Consider the following 23,822-nt stretch of genomic DNA (forward strand, 5'->3'; position numbering starts at 1 on the left):
AATCAGTGGCGATTTTTTTTTAGAGGAATTTAAAATCTTTCTCTCCTATTTTAAGTTTTAAGCAATATAAAAAGTCTGTAGCAAGCGTTTCAATTTATTGCAACAAAGTGACAACACAATTAGCGGATTTCTTAAAAGCATGAGGCAACATTGGGAGCAAGAACGTGTCAATCCAGTCCACGTCTTCATTCAATCCAATGCAATCCGCCTTTTCGTCGCCATCTTGCGTGTGCGCGCACATTGCTTACAGCGCCTCATTTGCTTCTTCTGTGCTTGTTTTTATGCGGCAAATGGTGGTCGTAGTGGCAGTTGAAGTTCATCATGCCCGGGAAGTGCACCTTTCAGCAGTCGTGGCTGAGCAAGGACCCGTATAAGGACTGGGTTTCGCCAGACCCAGCGAGCGCAAATCGCGCCAAATGCCGACTGTGCGGAAGAACGTTTGACATTTCGTCAATGGGCGAATCCGCGCTAAAAAGCCACCAGCAAAGTGCGAAGCACAATGCGAACGTGAAGACAGTAGGTGGTGCCTCCTTGCAGAGTTACGTGGTGCCATGCGCGAGTGCCCGACCCGTCCCCGCGGTCCCAACATAGCCATCGGATTTGAACTCAGCAGTCAAAGTGCACGAATTGTGGACTTTAAAGGTGGTGACGTCTCACTACTCTTACAGTTCATCAGCGCACACAAATGATCTCATCAAAAAAATGTTCCCGGACAGTGAGATCGCAAAGGCCTTCGCTTGTGGGGAAAAAAAGTGCGCCTACGTAGCGTGCCATGGTCTTGGGCCTTATTTTTCTTCGTCTTTGCAACAGGAGATAGAGAAAGCCGACTGTTACGTCGTCCTGTTTGATGAGTCTGCTAAAGATTTTTTACATCAAAAGCAAATGGATGTTCACATCCGATACTGGGACTCATCTCAAAGAGTCACGACAAGGTACTTCACATCCGTTTTTATGGGCCACGCAACGGCAGATGACATTCAAGAAAAGCTGTTGAACTCACTGGAGCAGTTGCCGCTGTCGAAGGTCCTGCAAATTTCCATGGACGGACCTAATGTGAACTTGAAGTTTTTCAGAGGTCTGCAGGAGTATCTTCAGCAAAACTATCAGGTGCAGTGTGTAGATTTGGGCACTTGTGGACTGCACATTGTACACAATGCCTTCAGGGCAGGGTTGACTGCCAGCCACTGGGGCTTGGACACACTACTGTCAAGCCTGAGTGCACTGTTCGAGGACTCTCCAGCGAGACGTGAAGACTTCACAGCAGTGACTGGCCAGACAACATTTCCCCTCAAGTATGTTGCCCATCGCTGGGTGGAAAATGTCCCAGTGATTGAGCAAGACCTGTTTTTGTGGTCTGATGTGAAAAAATACATTGAGTCTGCAAGAAGAAAGGAAGTGAATCTGCCAAAGTGTGCCTCGTTCCAGAACTTGTGCAACTTCTCCACTGACCCACTGGTTCCAGCAATGCTTCATTTTGCTCTTGGGGTTGCAAAGATTGTAACGCCTTTCCTGACAGAATATCAAGCAGACAAGCCTCTTGTGTTCCTTCTGGCAAAGGACCTTGAAACTGTTGCCAAAGTGCTTCTCACAAAGTTTGTAAAGTTTTCAGTTCTGTCTGCGTCAACAGCAGTCACAAGCCTGTTGAAAATTAACATTGAAGACCCAAGCAACCACCGTGCACTTGAAAAGGGGGATATCGGCCACACAGCCGAACAAATCCTCAAGGACTCAAAGGTCAGCGCCAAAGATTCATTTGCATTTAAGATGCAGTGCAAGACATTCTTAGTGAACATGACCAAGAAGATCCTTGAGAAGAGCCCTCTGAAGTATACCTTTGCGAGAGGCTTATCCTCGTTGGACCCCCGGCAGATGTGCACCAAACCAGAGCAGTGCCTGTCAGGTATCAAGAAAGTTCTGGATGCCCTTATTGTTGCAAGAAGGTTGCATAGTCACCAACGAGACTCAGTACTTGCCGAGTACGCTGGGATGCTGCAAGAAGAAAAGCACAAGCTGAGACTGTTCGATAAGAGCGCAGACAGGCTGGACAAATTTTTCGCAGAACTTCTGAAGTTCAATTCGTCCCACACCGAGCTATGGAAAGTGGTGCACCTCCTTCTTACCCTTAGCCATGGTCAGGCCACCGTAGAGAGGGGCTTTAGTGTAAACCGTCAAGTCTCTGTCGAGAACTTGAAGGATGCCTCCTACGTCGTGCAGAGGATCATATGTGATGCCGTCTACAAGGTAGGCGGTATCGTGCAAGTTCCCATTACCAAAGAGTTGAGGATTTCAGTGTCAGCAGCTAGGCACCGCTATCAAGCGTATCTTGAATCTCAGAAGAAGGAGCAGCTTGAAGGAGCAAGACAGTCGAAAAGGCGCATTGTCGAGGAGGAGATTGAAAACTTGAGGAAGAAGAAGGTGAAGCTTGTGTCAACGGTAGCTGGTCTGATTTCTTCAGCAGATACCTTTGCTGAGAAAGCGGAAGAGACAGGGGATATTACCCTCATTGTCAAATCAAACAGCCTCAGGAAAACAGCTAAAGCGAAGAAGGAAGAGCTCCTAAGCCTCAGCCAAGAAATAACCGAGAAGATGAAAGAGTTTTCATGAATCATGAACACCTACTGAAGTGTTGTGCAATATGTTCCTAAATATGATACAGTCAATATGTTCTACGTGTTGTGCAATAAGTTTTGCAGTCTTGAGAAGTTCTTCCTGTATAAGTATTTACAAATAAACCGTTATGTTGGGTCCTTGAAAATGTGTTTTGTGGTCCTTGAAAGTCCTGGAAAACCCTTGAATTTTGGTTTTTGTTGCCTGTACGAACCCTGGGTGGATGCGGCTATCATCAGGCTACTGTACCCGGCCTATAGTAAGCTAGCACACAGTAACCAGAGCCTTGATCCACTTTGCTGTGAGATGGGAGCACCACTGGTGGATCAGTGAACCCTTCGTGAAGTGCGTGTTTTGAGGCAAAGCCAGCAACTGCACCCTTGTACTCGCTCATTGCCAGCATACGACGCCGACCCTGTAGCTGCTGCACCCAGCTGGTCCCCGAGACAGTGTCCGCTGACTTGGTCATGCCCCGAAGGGGCCCTTGTCTCGGGGACGGGAGAGCCAGAGTCCTGTGGTTGACTTCGCTGTCAAGACTGTCGAGGCTGTGAGCGGTACTTTCCACAGCGCTTGTCAGAGAGGGGCCAGTAGAGAGTGCTGTTGCGCTCTTGTCAGCGTGTTGGTGCAACAGCACACGGGCGTGTGGAGGCATTGGCCATGCAAGGCAGCGTGCCTGGCTCCTCTGCTGTTCTCTCGAAGTGGGGTGGGTGTGTCGGAGGAAGGAGGCCTGCTGGTTGTTGACAGCATGTGGGCTGGCGCAACTGCTTCCCCTGCAGTGCCGGCGGACACCCTGACCGCGGACCGGGAGCGCATCACCCTCCGGGAGGAGGTCCCCCTGCGGCTGGACCCCCTGGCGCTGGAGGACAGCCTCTTCCAGGTGGGCCCTCTCTCTCGTGGGTGGAGGGGAGTCAACAGGGGGGCCCTCTGGCTGAGCGGAGGTGTCCCTGCGACGCCTGCAGGGGCCTGCCATCAGCTCAGTGGGGATGTGAACGGGCCTTCGCAGTGGTGGGGCCACCTTACTCAGTGGACTGTTTTCTGCAGGGTGTACAGAGGCGGGGCAGCAGGGTTGTTTCAGCAGTGCACATGGAGACGACTGCGAAGTCTGAGTCGCATGACGTCCCAGTTCAGCTCGACAGTTGCTTGCACTGCAGGGGTTTCTGGCTGCGGTACTCCACCCACTGTCTCTCAGGAGGTTGGTCCATGTAGCAGCTTTCATGGCTGCTGGAAATCTAGATGGATGCACAGAATGGCTCCACTGGCAGGCTAGTGGATTGTACTGAAATTAAATGCGAGCAAGGGCAGCAGTCTATCATCACCACCACAACAGAGGATGCACTGTTCTGTTGAGGGGGGCTCAAAAATAACCACACGATGGGAAAATAATGTGACCAGCCAATACAGGAACAGGGAAGCGTGTGTGATGACTGCTGGGCTGTCTCGATTAAGGGGGTGAGAAGACGTGTGCGCCACTCATGACAGTGATGTAGGACCTAATGATTATTGGCGGTAAGAAAGTGCATGCAATGGCTGCACCCCCCTTTGCACCATTGAAAGAGAAATCATCAGTTTGTGCTCGTGTTTATGCTCGTGTATGAACAACCCTGTATTGCATGTTTTATGCGTGTTGATTCAGCATTCTTCGCGCACACTAATATTTCTATTCATAAAGTTGACAGTGCAACACACTGGCGTATGTAGTGCCGCGAAACCCATCGTTTCCACTACTTCCATGCTGTGAAAAGTGTGTGAAACGAAACATTACAATGTCTCAGTTCAGAGTCTCACGGCCAATTAGACCACTAATTCATATACAGTGGAATCTCGGTCATAGGAATCTCAAGGGGCAGCAAAAATGTTCATATCACCCGAAAATTCGTATCTTCAGAAAACGAGAAAAAAATGGAACCGTGCCGCACGTGCGATAGGTGGCAGCAACATGGCGTTCGCTCTTGCCATGAAGAGGTGCAGGTAGCTTTAGCGACCGCTTCTAAGCTTTCATTAAAACGCAGTTCAATGTGTAAACTAAATGGCTCATGCAGGAAAGGAGCTGACAGTGTGGGAGAAAACTGCGCTATAAAATTTCATCCGTGCCAAATATAATCTGCGGAGGTCAGGGCCGTAGCCAGAGGGGGGGTTTGGGGGTTCGAACCCCTCCCGAAATTTTTTCCAGGCAGCGCATAAGCAATACTTACTGTTGCTTTCTGCAAAACTACCGTCTTCCTAAAACCCGTAACCCCCTCCGAAAAAAAATTCTGGCTACGGCCCTGGCGGAGGTGGCCCAGCCAGCTGCTGTGAGCGCTTTGAAGTTGCCGCCATGAGGCAGACGTCTCCCCATTGTCGCAAGTCGTGAGGCTCCTCCCACTGCCGTTCGTGGCAACCGAGGCAGAGGTTGGCGCCGGGGTCCCGGGCTGAATCGTGAACACGGGCGTCGAAAGAATGGGCGCTGATTGCCAACGGGACGCGCGCACATGAACTCAAGTGTTTTTGCAGTGATTGCTGCACGTCGGCGTTCTGCGCGCGTTATTTTCACGCCCACATCAACGATTTTGCCCCCGCGTCAGATTCTACTTGCTCAGAAAATGACGCGCAACGCGCGCGGCAGTGGGAGGAGCCTGCCAACTTGCGCCAATGGGGAAGCACGCTCTTCATGGCTGCAGTTTGAAAACGCTCCGGACAGCCCGCTGGCCCCTCTGGAGATGTTTAGGCTTACCACGGTGGCGGATATTTGGTCAGCGCTTTCCCTAGCTGCGCGGACGATGCTCGTTTTCGCCCACATTATCGGCTTCTTTACTGCACAAGCAACGTCATTTGGCCCTTAGGTGGCATCTTAAAGAGTGGTCAGAAGCGGTCGGTCGAGCTACCCACGCCACTTCGCGGCCGGCCTCCATGGTGGCCGGTGATGCCACCATATTGCACGCGTGGTGGCATCAACGCGCCTGTGGCGTGCGCGGCGCATTTTCGTGACCAGAAAACGCTCCATGCGGTTCACGCTTCAACATAATCGATGCGCAAGAGGCGCAGGCAACACGGCAAGGCGACAACAGGATAGCCAGAGCGTGGGGCATAGAGGGAAGCGAGGAATGCGGAGAAGGCAAAATGGCGAGGGTATTCACCGCCAGGAATGAGAGGGAACGCTTGGTTGCCGTGGTTTATTCAAAAGGAAGCTGGAGGCACCCAAGCTGCAGCCAAGCGGAAACGAAAGGTACAGAGAGAAGAAATTGTAGCAGGAGATGAAAGAAGGGAGGGAGAAAGAATAAGCGTCGAGAGGGCGAAATGTTCAATTCGTTGGGAGCAGCACCTCTCCTGCCGCTATTGTAAACACCCCACGAGGAGGATTTCTGTCCGCGGGGGAAGACTAATGCTTTTGTGCCCGCACGCAAGCAAGGCCGCACGGCCGCACCAGCACCCCTGCCTCCCGTCCACACCGCAGTCGTTTGCTCGCGGCGCGTGTGTTCATATCACCCGCACCGGAGTGATATATGCGTACGGACCATCCGAATTTCTTTACATTGCATACAATGCATTTTGGCCAGGGAATTTCGAAAATTCGTATCACAACTAAATTCGTATCAACCGAATTCGTATCACTGAGATTCCACTGTATGTGTTTCCATAATGGCTCACCTTAAACTGGAAGTTACTGCAACTACACATGTAATATTACCAATGACCTTTTTTGCAGCAGGAAGCACATGTTATGAACATTTGTAGCAGCGCAAACTGTATGCTTGGCTTCCTTCTTTGCAATTCTCTCTTGCACCGACATCATGACAACTAATGCTATTAAGCCTAACAGGCTACGAGGGTATAGGCCTTGTGTCTCCTTGGCCCAAAACCAACTGACTTGCTTCAACTCTCAAATGAACACGAAATGTGCTCTCACGCATTCACACCATCAAACAATGCACGTTTGATACGTGCAACGGAAATTTAAAAATAAAGTAAATAGAGGTCTGTGAATATGAAATGTGGGGACTGCGAATAGATTGCAAACAGTGAAAGCTGATGGCATATCGAAATAGATATTCCCAAATACAGGTGCCAAAAAAGTGAGTGCAAAGCACGTTTTTTTTTTTTTTTTTTTTTTTCTGAATACAGATGTCTCTGCTGTGGTTTGTTAGGCAGAGCTTCTCAAAGATAGCTACACAAAACGAAGAAAGAAAAGAGAGGGGTTCTGGACATTCTAGTGCTGAAAAGAAAATATCACAAAAAAAGTGCATGAGACGAGATGGCAGTGCAGCGGAACATATGGAACCTGTCACACATTGCCACGAAGAAGGTTGAGTTCCTCTTCAACATGCTGTGGACGCAGCAATTCTGTGTTTGACTGGCCACTCTAATGCTTGAACTGAGTAAATGACTGGAAGTCACCTGCACGGTGACCTTGGTGCACGCATCACCTACATGCAGTTACGCTAGACTCCTCAGTCGTACCACTCTATTGATGGGAACCTTTTTTCGGTTGATGAAGTTTAACACAGGCAGCGTTCCATGTCATGTGACCTACACCTGAGTTGGCACACACTTCTCTTGCACAGGATGTACGTGTGTGTTAGGCTTGCTTGCATGGCTTGGGCTTCGTGGGGGAAAGCCAGCCCACAGGGACCACCCGTGTGGTGAAGCTCATCGGTTGTTTGGCAGAGCTAATTTTGAGCGCTTTATTGCTCGGAAATTTGCAATACAGCCAAAACCCGCAATAACAAAATGCCACGAGTACGAATTTTCGTGCTAACGAAATATTTTCGCATCCCCAAAGAACATCCATAGACGCACGTGTATTTCATTACTCAGGGCAACGAAATGTTCTTGGAAAGCAATCCCGCATTAACAAAATTTGCTGCAAGTCCAGTCGGCATTTTACCTACCCATTTGAGGCTAACAGTGTCCAGAAAGTGCTCAAATACATTTCTTTCAGACTCAAAGCATCTAGACTTTTGCCACAGCATACTTGCATGGCCGCCGCCATATTTCTTTACAAAAAAAGACTGTGCAGTGTGCAGCAATGGAGGCAGAATCGTAGCAACACCACCAGGGGCCGACACATGGGGACTCACGGCGCCGCTTTGGCTATGCTTGCCCGCTAACGCTGAGCAGTGGGCGTGCATTTGTTGTGTGTGTGTTGATTGGCACATTTGCTTTACGAAGCCTCTGCCGGCCCAAAAGTGGAAGTTTTTATCGCTACAAGATGAGGCAGCCGTCACTGCCGAAGTCGGTGGGCCAGGTGGAGGAAGGGAGGACAGCGCCGACGAGTTTGGAACAGCCTTCAGTTCGCTCTACCATTTTGAAAAGCAAGGACGCCACTCTGTAATGGCGCACGTGTGCAAAACAAGACAGTGACGGCTGTGGGCTTTCTGGATGTCCACAAAGCGGTGGTGCTCACATAGTTTTGTTGACAGCATTGCAACAACAAGGGGCCGCTGTCTGGCAAAGTTTGTCAACAGAACAAGCTGGACTTTGCTCTGCATGCTTGAGCATGCTCGGTGCTGAGGATCAAGGAGAAAAACGTGCAGAGAAGCCGAACCCATGGGATGTTTCGGATGTGTTTACACTGGGCTTTTGCGAATATTCGAGTGCTTTGAATATTCGAACGAATATTACAGTATTCGAATTCGCTTCGACTCGAATTGGAAATTTCCTATATTTGGAAGTATTCGGGGTGAACGGATATTAAAACTGCATTCAAGTACTATCAGGAGTTTCAGTTTCGTTAGGCAAGCAGCAGTGCCGTTGACATCACACCGACATCTTGACTACATGTGGAGCCAAGGCAAGCTATGCCACATTCAGAGCGTTCCACCTTACGTGGGCACGTTGGTCAGGGCTCCCATTTCGTTGTTTCAAACAACGAAACGGGAGCCAACGAAACTAATGAATTTGTGTGAATACCGTCTGGCACGCCTGCAGTGAACAGGTGTTGATCGCACTCCACGCTTAGAGTTCAGTGTGCATCAGTTGCTTTAATTAGTCCAACGCGCCCACGGGTGCCAACCCGATATGAAACTTTATTGTGATGGTCCCGCTCAGCCATAAAGCTCAGTGTCCCAAATGCCACACTACTCTAAAGACAACAATGGGGGGTGGGGGGGGACTACAGCGACTCTGGTGAAGTATTTGAAGAGGCATCCGGATGTATTCGTGGCATAAGAAAAGGAATGTTGTGCGCGGAAAAGCGTGAAGTCGCTAAGCCTGGCTGTCGCTAAGATGTCGCTAAGCCTGGCGTGCAACAGACACCTCAGTAGCTGACTGTTTCAAGCCGAAGCTAAAACATACGGCGCCAAATGCACAGAAAATGAAAAAGCTATTGCCAAATTCATACTGCGCTGGATGCAATATTCTTGCATAGAACAACTTTGCATAGCATAAATAACTTTCAACTGTTCAATTTTCTTCTTTGGACACCTGACAACTATTCGAATTTGCTTCAAAAGTATTCGACCTCAAGGATTATTCGCTTCGAACTAACATATTACTATAAGCACAAGCCTAGTTTACATGATTCAATTGTCCTTGGGTGCGCATGATGACGACGAGTAGCAATGAGGCACTTCTTGTAGTGTGAGAGCTGAGCTGTGAAACTGCTGCAAGGTAAGGCTCACCAAGTAATGTAACTGGCTTCTGGAAACAAGTTTTCCGTTTGTGGCCTATTTTACTGTCGCTTATTTTATTCTCGCGGCAACAAAATTCCCGCACAAGCGGATTTTTTTTTGGTTTTCTCTGGTGGCTTCGTTATTGCAGAGTTTGACTTGGAATATTTTGGGTAGTGTAACTGTGCTGAAAATCGAATAGCCAGTGGTAACGGCGAAGCCTGCAAAGTTGCGAATGTTTGCCCAGCTCCAAAAAAATGAGAAGGACCCCTTAGCTGTTGCCAACCTCTTTCCCTAATGCCCAGTGCGTGTGGCTCTCACAAAAGTTAGCCCCGACATGGCAATTCCCCATTACTTGGTGTGCCCCCACATATGAGCACCACTGGGAAGTTGGTCTGTGCACTGGTTCACTCGTTCCCGTCGGCACCTGAGCTTGGAGCAGCAGCAGCCCCCTCCCTGCTTCCATTGTGTGTGGTGCCACTTGGAGGTGGATTGCCTCATTGCACACAGCACGTCTTGCTGGCCCCAATGATCACCCCCCACTGCCCTGGTGTCACCTGAGAGGGCATGTGGGGGCGGGGAGAGTGTGCCCCCAGTGCCAGTGTTGTGCAGAACATGCCCCTCTTCCCCTCTGCAGCAGGAGGAGATCCCAGCGGAGGGGGATGACTTCCTGGAGGAGCTGGAGCGGCTGATGGCCCTGCGGGACGATGGAGGGACTAGAGAGGAGCAGGAGGCCCCCACCCCTGGTGCCCAGCAGGCAGAGGCCAGGCCCCTGTCCCCCATCGCCCCCAGGTGAGGGGACCTCCCACTGACCGCTCGCATGTGCTAGCTGAGCGGGTGGGGGCTGGGCCTCCTGTGTACCACGGTGGTGGTGGTGGGGCACAAACACATAGCAGTGGGTGGTGGTAGCAGTCATACCTGGAAACATTGGTATCGGTCGCACCTCTGTGGGGTCTTGTCAGCTCCCTGGTAGCAGTGGGCGGAGGAGGAGCTGGGGAAATGTGCCGTGCGTTCATTCCGGAATGGGTGCCGCTGCAAAGAAGGTGGCCACCACGCTTTCCTTTGCGTGCCAAGGAAGCTGGGATCACAGGGGAGGGAGAGAGAGAGAGAGAGGAGATAGGGGGGGTGAGTGTGAGCGAGCCAAGAGACACGCCACCACAGTGCACAGGTGGGGGGGGGTAGTGCCTTCCAAGTGGGCATCCTCACACCCGGCAGTGAAGGTGGCAGGCTTCTTCTACAAGGGTGAATGCAAAGAGACAAAGGGCTTCCCCATGGACACGGGCACGATGCAGGGGTGCAGGGGAACTGCATGCGTAGCGGTGTGTTGTGAAGCAGCCAGGGGCTGCCCCCACACAAAGGGTGCTCCTGCTACCCACTTTACGTAGCTACGAAATCCACACAGGGAGGGATTTCGTTGCTGCAGGAATCGGGTGAAGCGCACGAAGAAGGAATGGCTGCAGGGGAATTGGACGAGCCTCTGCAGAGATGGTGCTTCTGGAAGGGGAACTCTCCCAAAGGGGCTAGCTTTGCACCATGGCACACGGAAGAGAACGCACAGCGATTAGGTTCCTCTGCGACGCGCAACTCTGCACGCAGTCGTGCCAACACACTGGCACACCAGTGACACCCACAGGCTGCACGCCAAGCTTGCAGCTGAACCTCGAGGCCTGTGGGCCCAGAGAAGATGCGGGGCTCTCTGCACCCAGCCACATGCACCCGGGAGCTCAGGGTAGTGCGAAGGAAAGGCACAGGTGGCTGCAGCTTCCAACCCACGCTTTTTTTTAAAATCTTTTTGACTCCTCGCATTTTTTGCATGCTTCAGTGACAGGCACTGTTTGGCAGTCTTTGGGAAACAAAAACTGGGCTGTGCAGAGTGGTTTCGGAGTTTTCGGCCATCCCGTACTATGATGGCCAGGTTGGAAGCGCCAGCACCTCTGCTGCTCTGCCTGCCACTTGTGGGCATGCGAGCTTATGCTAGGTCTAAGACTGGGCCAACGGAAGATGATGGGTGTAGCGTAAAGGGACAAAAAGCGAGCGGAGCAGGTCGCAACAAATGCGTGTTAAGGACATGTTAGTAGAAATTAAGAAGAAATGGGCATGGGCATGTAATGTGAAGGCAAGATATCCGTTGGGGGACCTAGAGAAGACGAGTGGCAGGGGGTGGTAGGCAGATGACATCAAGAAGCTTGCTGGGGATAAAGTGGTCGCAGTTAGCGCAGGGCAGGGATAATTAGAGATCCATGGGAGAGGATTTTGCCCTGCAGTGGGCATAGACAATGCTGCTGGTGCTGATGATGATGACTGGACCAGTGGCCAGCAGCGACTGTGCCATTGGGATGGCCTCTCTGTGCAAGCCACTCTGGGGCTGTCAGCGGATGTCCCCTACCCCAGGACACTGCCCTTTCACAGTCCCGGGAGGCTGCTGCTTCTGCTGTTGGCCGTGCAGGTCCTCCCGAGGTGGCACACCCCCGCTGCTTCGCCCCAGCTCTGACTCGGCCATCCAGGAAGCGGCAAGCGAGCTCGTGGCTGAGCCCTGGCCCGAGCCTCCCTCCGAGGCTGTGGTCGAGGAGACCCCCGAGGGGGACCCTCTGCCGGCTGTGGTGGACCCTGGGCTGCCAGCAGCCGCCTCTAAGCCAGACGCCGAGCCAGTGGCTGAGCCGGATGCTGAGGCAGCAGCTGTGCCCCCTGCACCAGCGGTGGAGCAGCAGCCCCCGGAGGAGGCCGTGGCGGGCCCATCGGGTCTCTCCCCTCCCGCGCGCCGCTCACCAAGTGAGTCCAGTCGCATGTGAGCCCCCCACAGGGCTTCACAACCACCACCACGAGGTTACAGCATCAGGGGCAGACAGGCGTGGCCACATTGTATATAGCACAGGGGATCGGATGCCCGCCTGCGTTTCCACCAACCGTGCCTGCTGCGGGTTTGGGGTGGGGGAGCTCTTACTTTCTTCCCTGTGGGCATGCGCAAGGGGGGCCAGCGTGCACTGGGGGAAAACGAGGCCACGGTCTAGTGAATTGAGCCGATCTGGTGAAACAAGAACGTGGTTCCCATACAGTACCGCACTTAGGGTGTGAGCTATTGGGTGGCTGGAGAGGAACAGACGCCACACGAAGGGGTGTAATTCTAATGCTCAAGTCAAGCAGTCTGCACGTTTACACGCTCGTGTCTGAGCATGGCGTTGATATCTTTGTCAGAGTTGCAGAACCTGTAACTTCTGCCATGCATTGGGGTGCTCAGAATGCTCCTGCAGTGCCCCTCCTCCCAGGGCCCTTCTGCACAAGCAAGCGCTTGAAAAAGGGGGCTGACACAGCACTAAAGTAGGTACCCTATACGATACTGTGGTATGCCCCATAGCTGAATTCCAGGCAGCCTTTGATTGGGAAGATGTCGCGGCTGACCAGCTTGTCCACACAGAATCGTACAGAAAAGTTTGGGCGTGAATCGAGGCAGCACTTCCCAGAGCTCCTCTCAAGAAAATGGTGTTCCCCAGGGGCAGTACTGAGCTGCACACTTTTTATTGGCAAAGTGAGCACCCTTCAAAACGCAGTGTCACCCACAGTCTTTCACTTTACCTTGTCACCTGTCCATCTGTGAGCAGGAGGGAGATGTGTAAGCTGAGGTACAGGCTGGCAAGGGTGCCTGTGTTTTATTCCCCAGGCATCTGGCCAGAACGTGTGGTCCCACCTAACAGAGCAGGCATCCCCGCTGAAAGGCACGTCAGGTTCCATGGAGTGCTGGTGGATGAAGTGCCCACTGTTATTCCGCACTCAACACCACTGCAGATGAGGTGCAGATTGACAGTGGACACGTGTGATGTCCTAACTCACTGGTGATACACTGCAGAAAAGACGTGCCCACTCTGTTTTTCAACGCTTCGTTGAGGTCAAAGATGGGCTGTGAGAGTGCACTGTATGGGTCAGTGACAAAAACAGTGTAAACCCAGTGCTGTGCCTAGGGCTTGTAGTGTTGTGCACAAGCCCCATACAAAGCCCCCAAGTGTGCAAGTGGGGTCACTGGGGCCTGGAACACCTCTGAATGCGTACAGGCTAGATGTGTGCAGGGGAGAGGATTCGACGTTGTGTGATCACCAAGAACTCGTTGCCCACAAATGTGTTCCTGAATGGTCTGCCCGTGTCCCTCTCCCTTGAAGTGGAAGGGAAGCTCAAGAGCTAAATTGTAGTGTCCTCTGGCAAGAGCTGCAAGACAGACCTCACTGCCCCTTGGGGTGTGGCTCCCATTGCTTTTCACGGACTATATGCAAGGGAAATGGACAGAACAAGTGCTCTGAGAGAAGTTATTCCACAGTGTTGAATACTTGCACAATACTAATTATGCAAGTGTCAGGAAGTGCGCCTCTGCCGTGTCACACACTGTCCATGCTCGACAGCAGCTTGGGGGCATCGGACAGAAACACCCGAATGTACATGGCAGCAGAACTAGCACTTTGCACTGACAGGTTGAGCAAAGGTAGAATGCCGCAACACCCACTATCTTTGCAGTCTCGCTGGACAAGCTTGTGGTCTTAACACTTTCGTGACCGCAGAAAAATAGGCTGTTCTTGGGTGTTCCAGGAAACATTTTTTTCTTGCCACAAAAAATGATTGATGCTGAAGTGTAAGATACCAAATGATAGAGGAAGAATAGGGCTTTCCAAGAGTAATAATTTCAAACAGCAGATTTATTACGAATTTTATTGAAAATTATCAAAACAAAAAAAAAGTAACAAAAAGAAAAAAACCCCGAAACATCAATGCCACTTTGCGCAGGGCACGCATAAAAAAATTTCAAATATACAATTCAAACATAAGGTCTTTATAAAGCAATGCTGCAAAAATGAGCGGTGTAAGCCCAAAAGTTATTTACGAACAAAAATGTAAATATACACACGAACAGCCGTGCACTGGTCCGGAGCGCTGTGCCAAGGTCTACTCTGGGCCGTCTTCGTGGAGAAAACTCGACTCTCTGTGCAGTTGGTGCCAAGTGGTCTCGCTTGAACAGTCAACAGTCAGCAGATAAGAGCTGTGGCCTTTAGAACAGGGCCGGATCTGTTTACAACAACGCGCGCCTGCTATAGGGTGCCCAGAGAAGAAAGCGAAACTCACCGTTACCCGCCGTGGTGGCTCAGTGGCTAAGGCGTTGCTCTGCTGAACTTGAGGTCGAGGGTTCGATTCCCGGCCGCGGTGGTTGCTTTTATGATGGAGGCGAAAAGAGAAAACGCCTGTGTATCCGAGATTTCGGCGCACGTTAACGATCCCCAGGTGGGCAAAATTAATCCGGAGCCCTCCACTACTGCGCGCCTCATCGCCTGCGTTGCGTTGGCGCGTTAAAGCCTACAAGGCAGTGCGGGGCGAGTTGACGCAATTTCGCCGCCTGTACTGAAGTCTGATGAATCGAAGTTATCCTCCCTGTCTGTGCTGCTACCATCGTCCAGAGATTGCAGCTCAGATTAATCGGACTCCATTGAAATTTGCCATTCCCATGGAGCATCGGCAAGCAGCGTTGATGCCGCAACCAAAACTACATGCGCCCAACAGCAAAATAACTTTTAAAATTTTCCCCCGCAGTGGTGAACAGAAACTTCAAAGCGAAACTGATGAGATACTTGCTCTTTTACACTTTGGATGGTGTTTAGCTGTCCAGAAGCGCTGAGAGATCGCCGAAATTTGAATTTGTATTCATCAATAACATGCTATCGATGGGAATAGGCACAGTCACGAAAGTGTTAAACTGGCTGTCAACAGCAATGGGATTGGCCTACACCTTTGCACCTGCTGTAAAGGCTGCTTTTGGGCAATACACGCTATCAATTAAACCAGAGGGATTTAGAAAAAAAGGAGAGTGTGCCGTTTTTCCAGCTGTCTTCAAAATCAGGACGCTGTTGTGGAATATCGGGTGACCCATGAGCCGGTTAGTGTATCCATATGTAAGCCCTGCGTGGCCTTGTGGCTGGATGCCGTGGCCAGAAGTGGATCCCTGCATATGGTAAGAATGAAGAGTGGGCTCTTGGTGTGTTCACGTGCCCGTACCTAGCCGCCCCTTGTTGTGTGGTGTGTCAGTTGGTGGGATCCCCCCTGCCCCCCACCTTTGATGTCATGCCCCTTCTCTTCCCTGAACGATGCCCAGGGGCAGGCGGGAGGCGTCGTCCGGCCGCGTCCCCCCCGGCCGGGCCGGCAGCCCGGAGGCGCCGCAGGGGCCCCACCGTGGACCGGCTGACGCAGCTCAGCATGGCCGAGATGCGGGAGAACATGCAGGCCAACAACATCCGGGGACGCCCTGCCGCGGTGGGTGGGGGGGGCAACTCCCAGTGCTGTATACTGGAGGGCAGAAGTGGCCGCCGGTGCTTTCTTTGGGGGGTTCTCTCGGTAGTTGTGCTACCCTCTTGGTCATGTCTAAGCCCTTGAGGGCTCCTGCTGGAGGGGAGTGCAGGGTGTGTGGTTGTCATGCGTCTCACGCGGCCTAGAAATGAGGCTCAAGTTGATTCATTCGATGGCAACACACTATATTTACAGCACAAAACCACTCAAATGAACGAAATCATAATAAACTCACAAGCATATCACACTATACCCAAAATAAACAAGCATAACCTCACGCTATCAAAAATCTACTCCTAAAGTCACTATAACACATTAACTGTATCTGTCACATTCAAACAAATCCTACCGCCGGTACCACGGTGCGATGCAGATGACGTGGCCCAGTGGGTCGGTTGGCTTACGCGTCGCCGAACATCGCCGAACGTCGCGATGGCCCGTTCTGGTGCGTCATGGTCCGGCGCTGCCCGCTGTGCGATGACTCGGCTTCGCTGAGCAGCGCGGCTCAGCAGGAGGCCAGCAGGGCGAAGCTGTTGGTCATAGGTGGTCCGGAGCTGCCCGCTGCCAGACGGTGCGATGCCGCTGGTGCGTCGTGGGGCACGGCTCGACGGGTCGCCGGCGGTGCGATGCCGCCGGTCCGCAGGAGGCCAACAGAGCGAAGCTGCTGGTAATCGGTGGTCTTGAGCTGCCCGCTGCCAGACGGTGCGATGCCGCTGGTGCGGTGTGCAGGCACGGCCCAAACTTCACACCGTTCCTCCAAAGAACCCGTTCCACTCCCCCTACTCCAACTTTGTTCTCTTCCTCTTCACCTCGCATTCTATCGTGTGCGGCTCCCATTCGCTGAACAAGCTACCTCCTCGTCCTCTTCGATTACCCTGTGTTTCTTCTCCATTGGTCACTTCAAAATCCTTCTCACCATCCCGTAGGCTGATTTTTCTTTGTCTTCATCTTTTCTGACATCTTCTTCTGGGGCCAATCCCCCTTCGGGTATGGGCTCTTCTTACCACATGACAGTGGTGCAGGCAGGGCTTTGCTGTTGAGGGGGCCCAGCACTACGGGGATTACTGAGTAGGGGGGAGGGGCCTCTGCTGCCGCTTGGGCATGTGCTCAAGGTGCTCAACCCTGGTGTGGGGGGCGGGCAGGGAGTACCCTTCTGAGCCACCCGGTGGGGGGCAGCCAGCAGCTGGCCAGCGGCTGGGGAGGGTGTACAGCTGGTGCTCGTTCTGAGCCCCCAGTGCAGGGGGGAAACGCTGCACCCGCCCTCTGCCCTGAACACAGAGAGAGAGAGGGAGAGGGATAGGGAGAGTGTGGAAGGGACAGGGTCACCCAGAGTGCAGGGTTGAACTGGAACTGGGGGTGGACAGGGTGGAGTTGGAGCAGAGAACAGCCGGCAGGGGATGAGTAGCCACAGGGAGGGGTGTTGTGCCCTGCTTGTCCCCTGTGCTGCTGGGGACGTCTTTTGGCTCCCGACGGGGGAACCTGCCCAGGCCTCCCCCTCCACTGCCGCACTCTGTCATTTACCACACTAGGGGAGGGTGGCAGGGTGAACACTGTGGGTGGGCAAAACAGGAGAGGGGAGCCATGAAAAAAGCACCTGGGGAGGAGGGATGCTGCCACGTGTACAGGAAAGTGTAGGGTGGAACCCCACTGCGGGTGTGTTTCGATCGGTGTCGACTTCTTCGCAGTGGAGGTCAGGGGTACCCTGTTGTCCCCTGGTGGGAACCAAGATGCTGGCCTGGTTGCTCTTGTCACAGGGGCACACTAGGGGGAAGGTGGTGCGGAAAAAACCACATATGTAGCTCTCTTTGTGAGCCGATTGCTTGGTGCAAACGGGTGAGGGATATCAGCCTGGGAGCAGCAGTCAGGCTGCAGATTTCAGGTGCTGCAACAGCTAAACACAGTGGGAGGAGGAGCTGCGGGTGCTGCTCAGGCTGGAGGTAGGCTGGCTGGCTGCTGCCTCACCAGACCACCTCTCAGCAGCTCTCCCCATAACCGTCGAGTGCCAATAAGGAACACTCAAGTCCCAGTCGCTCCACGGGTTCTCGCAAGCTCACTCACTGCAACAGGATGGTAACTGGTCCACGGTATAGCCTCCAAGTAGCAGACTGGCAGGATTGGTGGCAGCTTGAGTGGCACCATGAGACCAGTGCAGAAGCCAAAGAGGAGAGCTTCCCAGGAGCTCCTCACTCAGACAGCTGAAACATGTGGCCACACTGGTGGAGCGCCTGCCCTGCGAGCAGAAAAGGGCACTCTTGGCCAGTCTCGCCATGCACTGTGACACATCTTCTGGGGGAGGCAGAGATTGTTTCGCAGGTGCACGCTCACTTCCACCCCTGTGAGAACAACTGCCAGGGGGTGGGGAGGGCGCACATAGTTTGGCGTCTCGTCCATTTTCTTGCACTTGGGGTGGCCTGAGGAAGGGCAGCATGTCTTGGTGGTGCGTCAAATGAGGAAGCAGCCCTTGCCACAGCTTCTTCTTCTCATGGTCTTGGGCTCCCTCTCCCATGACCAGTGTGGCCTTCCCTCTCTTCCTCTTCTTCCTGTTCATTCAGAATCGGGGCTGTGGGAGTCTGTGCGCATTCGTGGGGAGAGCCCGCAGCTTGTCGGCATGACACCTTCTAGGGGCCATCTCATTGTGCTGGCACTGCCTCTGTCTTTGTGCACGCGCACGCACCTCAAAAGTGCACTGCTCAAGGGGGGCTCTGCAGTGTTAGGTATGCACTGGCAAGCCCCCCTCCCCCCTTCTCACCTCTCCTTCCATCCCTTGCAGTTCCAGAGCCTGGCACAGCTGCTGCGCGGCCCAGACGTCGAGGCCCTGTTCCGGCTGCCTGGACGTCGTACGTGCACCGCTCCTTCCTTCCTTCCTTGCCCTGGCTCTGTCCTGCTTCGAGGGCCTCTCTGGGAACGTGGGCGCCACCTCCCAGTGCCTGCTATGCCGTCTTATCCCACCCACTGCCCAGCCTTTGTCCGTCTCGGTTTTTGTGCATACAAGAAAAGCTAAGTGGCAGTACAGATGATCCCACCCTCTCTGTAACAAGCACCCTGGCAATCGTAAAAACATTAATGGTCGGCATCTGTGGAGCAGAGGGGGTTTGCTTCAAAGCAAGTACAGAGTGATTGCGTCGGAGACAAGTGACTCGAATGGTTGGGAAACAGGAAGGTAACCGTGCCACGGCAGTGAACACTGCAGTGGAAACTCAAATGGCCTCTCGTTTCCATTGTAGTGCGCTTAACGGGCAGTGAACTTAAATTCACGAATGCAAAGCAGTTCTCGGTACCTCAACCGCGTTCCCGCAAATTGCTTTTTTAATTGTATGTGCCAGCAATAACGAAGCTTTTAATCCCACTCAAGTAGTGAGGGTGCAGTCAATAGAGATCGAAGTTCATGATTGTTATACATTCAAATCTACAAGTAATTTCTATCATTTTTTTCATAGCATGTCCTTGAAGAAGTTCCAAACTCTCATAATGCTCCCTGCAGGCTTGTGATCCCTTAGTGCAGGGGTTCTCAAGCATGTTGGTCCCAGGGAACCCTGCTAAGTTCTGTTAAATGCCAAGGAACCCCCCCACTCCCGCCAGTTTTCATTCTGTTCATGCTACATTAAAGGGGCCTTGAAAGGCATTTTGAGCACACTAAATGAACTAGCGCAATCGCTAGATTGGGTCGCCAACGTCACCTGTGCCAAGTATTACGCTTTTACGCGCAGCGGAAAGCTCACACTTTTGTTGCAAAGTTTGTCGCTTTTTTCTCACCCTTTCCTTCGTGTTTTTGGACGCCGCCATCTTCACATGTCTACATCATCGATTCCCAGATGTTCGTCATGAGCTAGACATCCTGCTATTGGGCGGCTTTTTCACGCACTTCCGGCAAAGAGATGAGTCGTCTGCTCAGCGTCGGCTCGCCGGCTGCTCTGCCAGCGGAGTGCCGGAGTGCTTTGACATTTTACGACAAACGAAACAAGTGTGAACAAACGCTTAACCGTTTGTATTGAATGCAACACGGCCATAACACGACGTGGATTTTATCTTACGTGAGTACGTACCATAAAGAAAGTCCCGTGGCACTTCTTTGGTGCAATCGCAGAGAACGCCCTGAGCCGAATGCCCGGGTTTGACGCGTACATTTTATTCAACTTCAAAACAATCCAGAGATGCGTTTCGAACGAACGCAACGTCACAACATGCGTTGCAAGTCTGAACCGCGGTTGACAGACGATGAGTTGCCTCCTCCTGCCCGTCGTAAATTCGGCACTCACCTCACACCCGGTTTGCGGGGACGAGCAGCAAGTCACAACTCTGGCGCGCAAGCGAGAAGGCTTTTAGCCAGGCACACTGCACATACCCCATGCGAGGTTGAGTGGTACGTCGTTCGAGAAAGATAATCCAGACCATGGGAAGCACTATCCACCCGCAGAAGTACAATGTCGCATTTCATCGCGAAACGAACGCGTCCACAACACACAGGAGGCGATGCACACACACACACACACACACAGCTTCGGTCGCTGCATTGGCTTAGCTGCAAGCTTCGTTCGGACAATCAGCGATGCTACGATGATACAGAGCTGCGTGAGGACGACGTGCTAACCACTTCACGTATTTAAAAACACAGGGGCAAAGAACTAGGTTCATCGGAAGCAAAAAATCTTTCCGCCATTATAGTACCTGAAATATACTGGCTAGTGTGCCGAGGGCGGGCTCCAGGCGGGCGCCGGGAGCGATGTACGCGGCCGTCTGCCGCTTGGGGCGCTGCCATGCGGGAGTGTGCGCGTTCATCCGGCCCGAGCAGATCGCGCGGTACCTCCGAGCTGCGTAGCAGACGGCAGCGGGAGAACTTTCCATTCCCGCTTGCGACGAAAGCGAGCGAAAGCGACGGGAATTCTGTCGCGCAACCAAAATTTGTCCCGACCATTCGACAAAAACGATCGTCGCGCGACAAAGCGACGGAATTCCTGCCGCTCTCACTCGCTTTCTTCGCAAGTGCGAACGGGCCTTTATGCGCAATCTCCGCCCCACATAAGACAAGCTCTTGCTTGTCGCCTGAGCATACGGTTGATATCTGACTACGTTACACTGTGCTTGCCAGTGTATTTAAACGATGTCACTAGGTTTGAAACGTACGCGCTCGGCGTGCAGCTTTGTAAACGCAAGCGGTTTCACATACGCACGCTATTTTGCTGCTAATAGAGTTTTAGTACAGCGTTTGAGGCCTTTGCATACGCTAAACGCTAAATTTTTGCGTCCCGCTACGTGACACCGCGATGGGAGTTTTAGTAGAGCGTCTCATCAGTTTCGCGTAGCGACACACTAATGCATACGGCGCCATCTGTCAAATGTTTTCCGAAATGTCTCGCCGGCTGATCTGCTAGCGGAGTGCCGGAGTGTTTGGACATTTTACGACTATCCAAACAAGTGCAAACAAACGCTTTCCCGTCAGTGTTGAATGCAACACATGGGTGCAGCTTGTCAGAACACGGGTTCTCGCTGATCGAGTGCAGCGTTGGTTTGCTCTTCGCCTTCACGTTCATCGCCGCTGATAAAGCGATCCGATCCGGCGCGTTTTGTGCACGGGTTCTGTGTCGGTTGAAAATGTCTTTTTTCACATGCCGCCGGTAGTAGGAATTACAACCACCGCAAAATAACACCCGGCACCAGCGGGGCCACATCTGAGACCGCGCTTTTTGGATAAACAGTGCGCGGTGCACCAAAGGGAACGAGTGCACGATTCTCTTCACGCGGCTGCGAGTTCGCCGCCGATACCAACTGCAGCTACGTACACCCCGAAAGGGCAAGACCAGGCCGCACACATGCGGCCAGGTCATTCGTTCGCTTTTCCAGCCTGTGTCCATGGTGTCTACAGAGATGAAAAAGCCGAAAGAGCTGGCCCGTAGCAGACGGCAGTCTGTGGGAGCGCAATAGCGGAAGTACGTCACCGCTGAGGAGCGGAGCATCATGGGAGGGGAGGCCAACAGCGAAGAAACAGTTGAAAGGAGGAGGAAATACGGCGCGACGATAATTCGCGGTTTTTGATTTACGATTTCTCAGCTAATACTCATCGCTTTAACAAAATTCTTGCAGGAGGAGATTGCTAATACATTGCTTTATTTGGTTACATGTACATCCATGCATCGGCGGAAGGCATTTCAGGACCCCTTTAACGTGCAATAAATTCAAAAGCAAGCAAGGGTATCTTTTTTTTCCCGTCGACTTACGCAAATGCGTACGCTAGCGGCACCTATCTCCAAACAGGAGAAATGCGAATGGGGGTAATATAAGGCCTAGATTCAAGTGCAATAGTTTAACCACGTGGCCCGTTTTCGGAGTCTAGCTGGCTACAAGCTGCTGGTGAGATTTATTGCGCAGCTCGCGTGTTTCTGTTATGCGCCGAGATGTGCTTACTGACACTCGGGCGTGAGTAATGGAGGTTCCTTAGATCGATCGCACCTCAAGTTCACCATGTAAGACTTTGCGACTGCGGAACGAGGGAAAATTTATCAGTGGCTCACGGAACCCTGAGGAGGGGCCTGCAGAACCCCTAGGTTCCGCGGAACCCACTTCGAGAAACCATGCCCTAGTGTGTTAGGCCTAAGTTCATTCTAACTTGCAGCAATAGCCCTCGTAAAACACTCCTCGTGGCACTTCAGTATGCTTACGTACCTTGGGTGCGTTTCCGTGGCAACACGTATCAAAGGCCACTTTACTGCTCCATCATGTGTGCACGTCTTCTTTCGCCTCCCGCTTTCGATCTTGGTGCCAGACAGCAGACCATTTGGGACTGCCCACTGGGAAGCTATGAATCTGCACTAAGAAGGCCTCTTAATAACCAGTTTTCACACGCGCATGCCACGTAGCAGTGAAGTATCCCATAGTGCCATTGTACTCAAAGCAGGCCAGCCAGCCCAAATGCCCCGAGGAATTTCCTCTCCACTTGGCTCTCTTTCGTTCACACGCTAAGTGCCCCGAAAGCTGCACTGCTCGCACCACTGGCATCGGTGTTTCCCTGTCAGTGGGGGACCACAGGTTCGATTCCCATTCCTGTTGCGTTGATCTTATTCTAGGCTAGATAATGGCACGTGGCTACTTTCTGCAGTCTGCTGCCCATAATGTAGAGATCGTGAAATCTGTGGTGCTTTCTCCTCAAAAACTGTCAGGCCTTGGACAACACCTGAGCAACTTCCCGTTGAGTTGGCCTCCACAACCTCACGGGAGGCATCATCTGCAGGCCAGGGCACTGCCATGCTTGGAGCTGCGCAAAAGGAGAAATAGCTGTGCCGCCTGCACCCTGCTTGCCGTTGTGACGCAGTAGCTCGCTGCGTGTGCCCTGTTGCGAGAGAGAGACTCTCCTTTGCTCCCTCCAATGCCCCTTTCCCACTTTCCAGTGTCGGTAGATGCGAGAGTGTGCTCTAAAGCTCTCTCCTCCTCTGCAACTCCTCTCCAACCTGGTTTATTGCGCACGCCATGTGGGATAACTGGGAAGTATAAATGGGAAAAACAGTACCCGTCTGTATTCTTCTCTAAGTTCCCCTCTTACTTTGTGCTAGAAAACATGCCCCAGCTATCCCCGTACCCACTTGCCCAACTTGCTGCACTGATTAATGCCATGCGGGGTTGCACTGCTGGAGGAGTTTTGTGGTCACACAGGACCGTCAGATTTCCCTTTCGCCTAGCAATATAAGGGAATTTGCTCTGAAGTTACCAGGAGCGATATTGTCACTTGTGCAATCTGTACTGGAGTACATATGTGGATCCCCAGGAGAAGGCAAGTGTGGCAGGGGGTGGCAGAAAGTTAGATGGGCGGATGGGATCAAGACGTTTGCGGGGATACATTGGTGGCAGTTGGCACAGGACCGGGATAATTGGAGATCTACTATGGGAGAGGCCTCTGCCCTGCAGTGGGCGTAGATAGGCTGATGATGGCGATGACATACGAGAGTGGTGTGCTGCTATTGGCTGGTTGGCAGCACCCATCGTTCAGAGTGGGGGATAGGTGCCACTTTTTTGTGCAACAAACCGTGATCGCTAAGGGGATGGCCGTTGCAGTCGACGTCCAGCCTGGAAGAAGACAGTGACGGGCCACCCCTATGGGCAAACACTCGTGGGGGATGATATTCGAGGCTGCAGCCTGGATGGTGGGGCAGATGTTTGCCCTAGTGAAACCCGTGCTCAGTTCCTTGCAATAGCTAGCTGCTGCGTAGTGGCAATGTAAACGGAGGTGATCGCGAGCGGAGTATCAGGTTGCCACATGCCTTGCGCACATTTCATGTCCTCTTATTGCCGGGGGAGCATTGCAGACAGTTGGTACTAATTTGTGCCATGATA

The 23,822-nt window shown here is 52.5% G+C and overlaps 2 protein-coding genes across 2 annotated transcripts in view; both read left to right on the forward strand.

Annotated features, from left to right (window-relative positions):
* LOC144165863 (uncharacterized) overlaps positions 1-23,822 on the forward strand; it is a 47,431-nt gene that overhangs the window by 9,540 nt on the left and 14,069 nt on the right. The window contains exons 6-10 of the mRNA XM_077695623.1: positions 3,384-3,484; positions 9,829-9,983; positions 11,638-11,960; positions 15,313-15,470; positions 18,274-18,340. Of these exons, the coding sequence (XP_077551749.1) occupies positions 3,384-3,484; positions 9,829-9,983; positions 11,638-11,960; positions 15,313-15,470; positions 18,274-18,340 (804 nt within the window). The remainder of the gene's footprint in view (positions 1-3,383; positions 3,485-9,828; positions 9,984-11,637; positions 11,961-15,312; positions 15,471-18,273; positions 18,341-23,822) is intronic.
* On the forward strand, positions 322-2,604 carry LOC144165818 (uncharacterized). The gene is made up of 2 exons (XM_077695597.1): positions 322-396; positions 643-2,604. The coding sequence occupies exons 1-2, from the start codon at positions 322-324 to the stop codon at positions 2,602-2,604; spliced, it is 2,037 nt and encodes a 678-aa protein (XP_077551723.1).

This window comes from Haemaphysalis longicornis, unplaced genomic scaffold, assembly GCF_048455015.1.
Source record: "Haemaphysalis longicornis isolate Haplotype H1 unplaced genomic scaffold, Haemaphysalis longicornis Haplotype H1 scaffold_15, whole genome shotgun sequence".
NCBI classification, from domain to species: Eukaryota; Metazoa; Arthropoda; class Arachnida; order Ixodida; family Ixodidae; genus Haemaphysalis; species Haemaphysalis longicornis.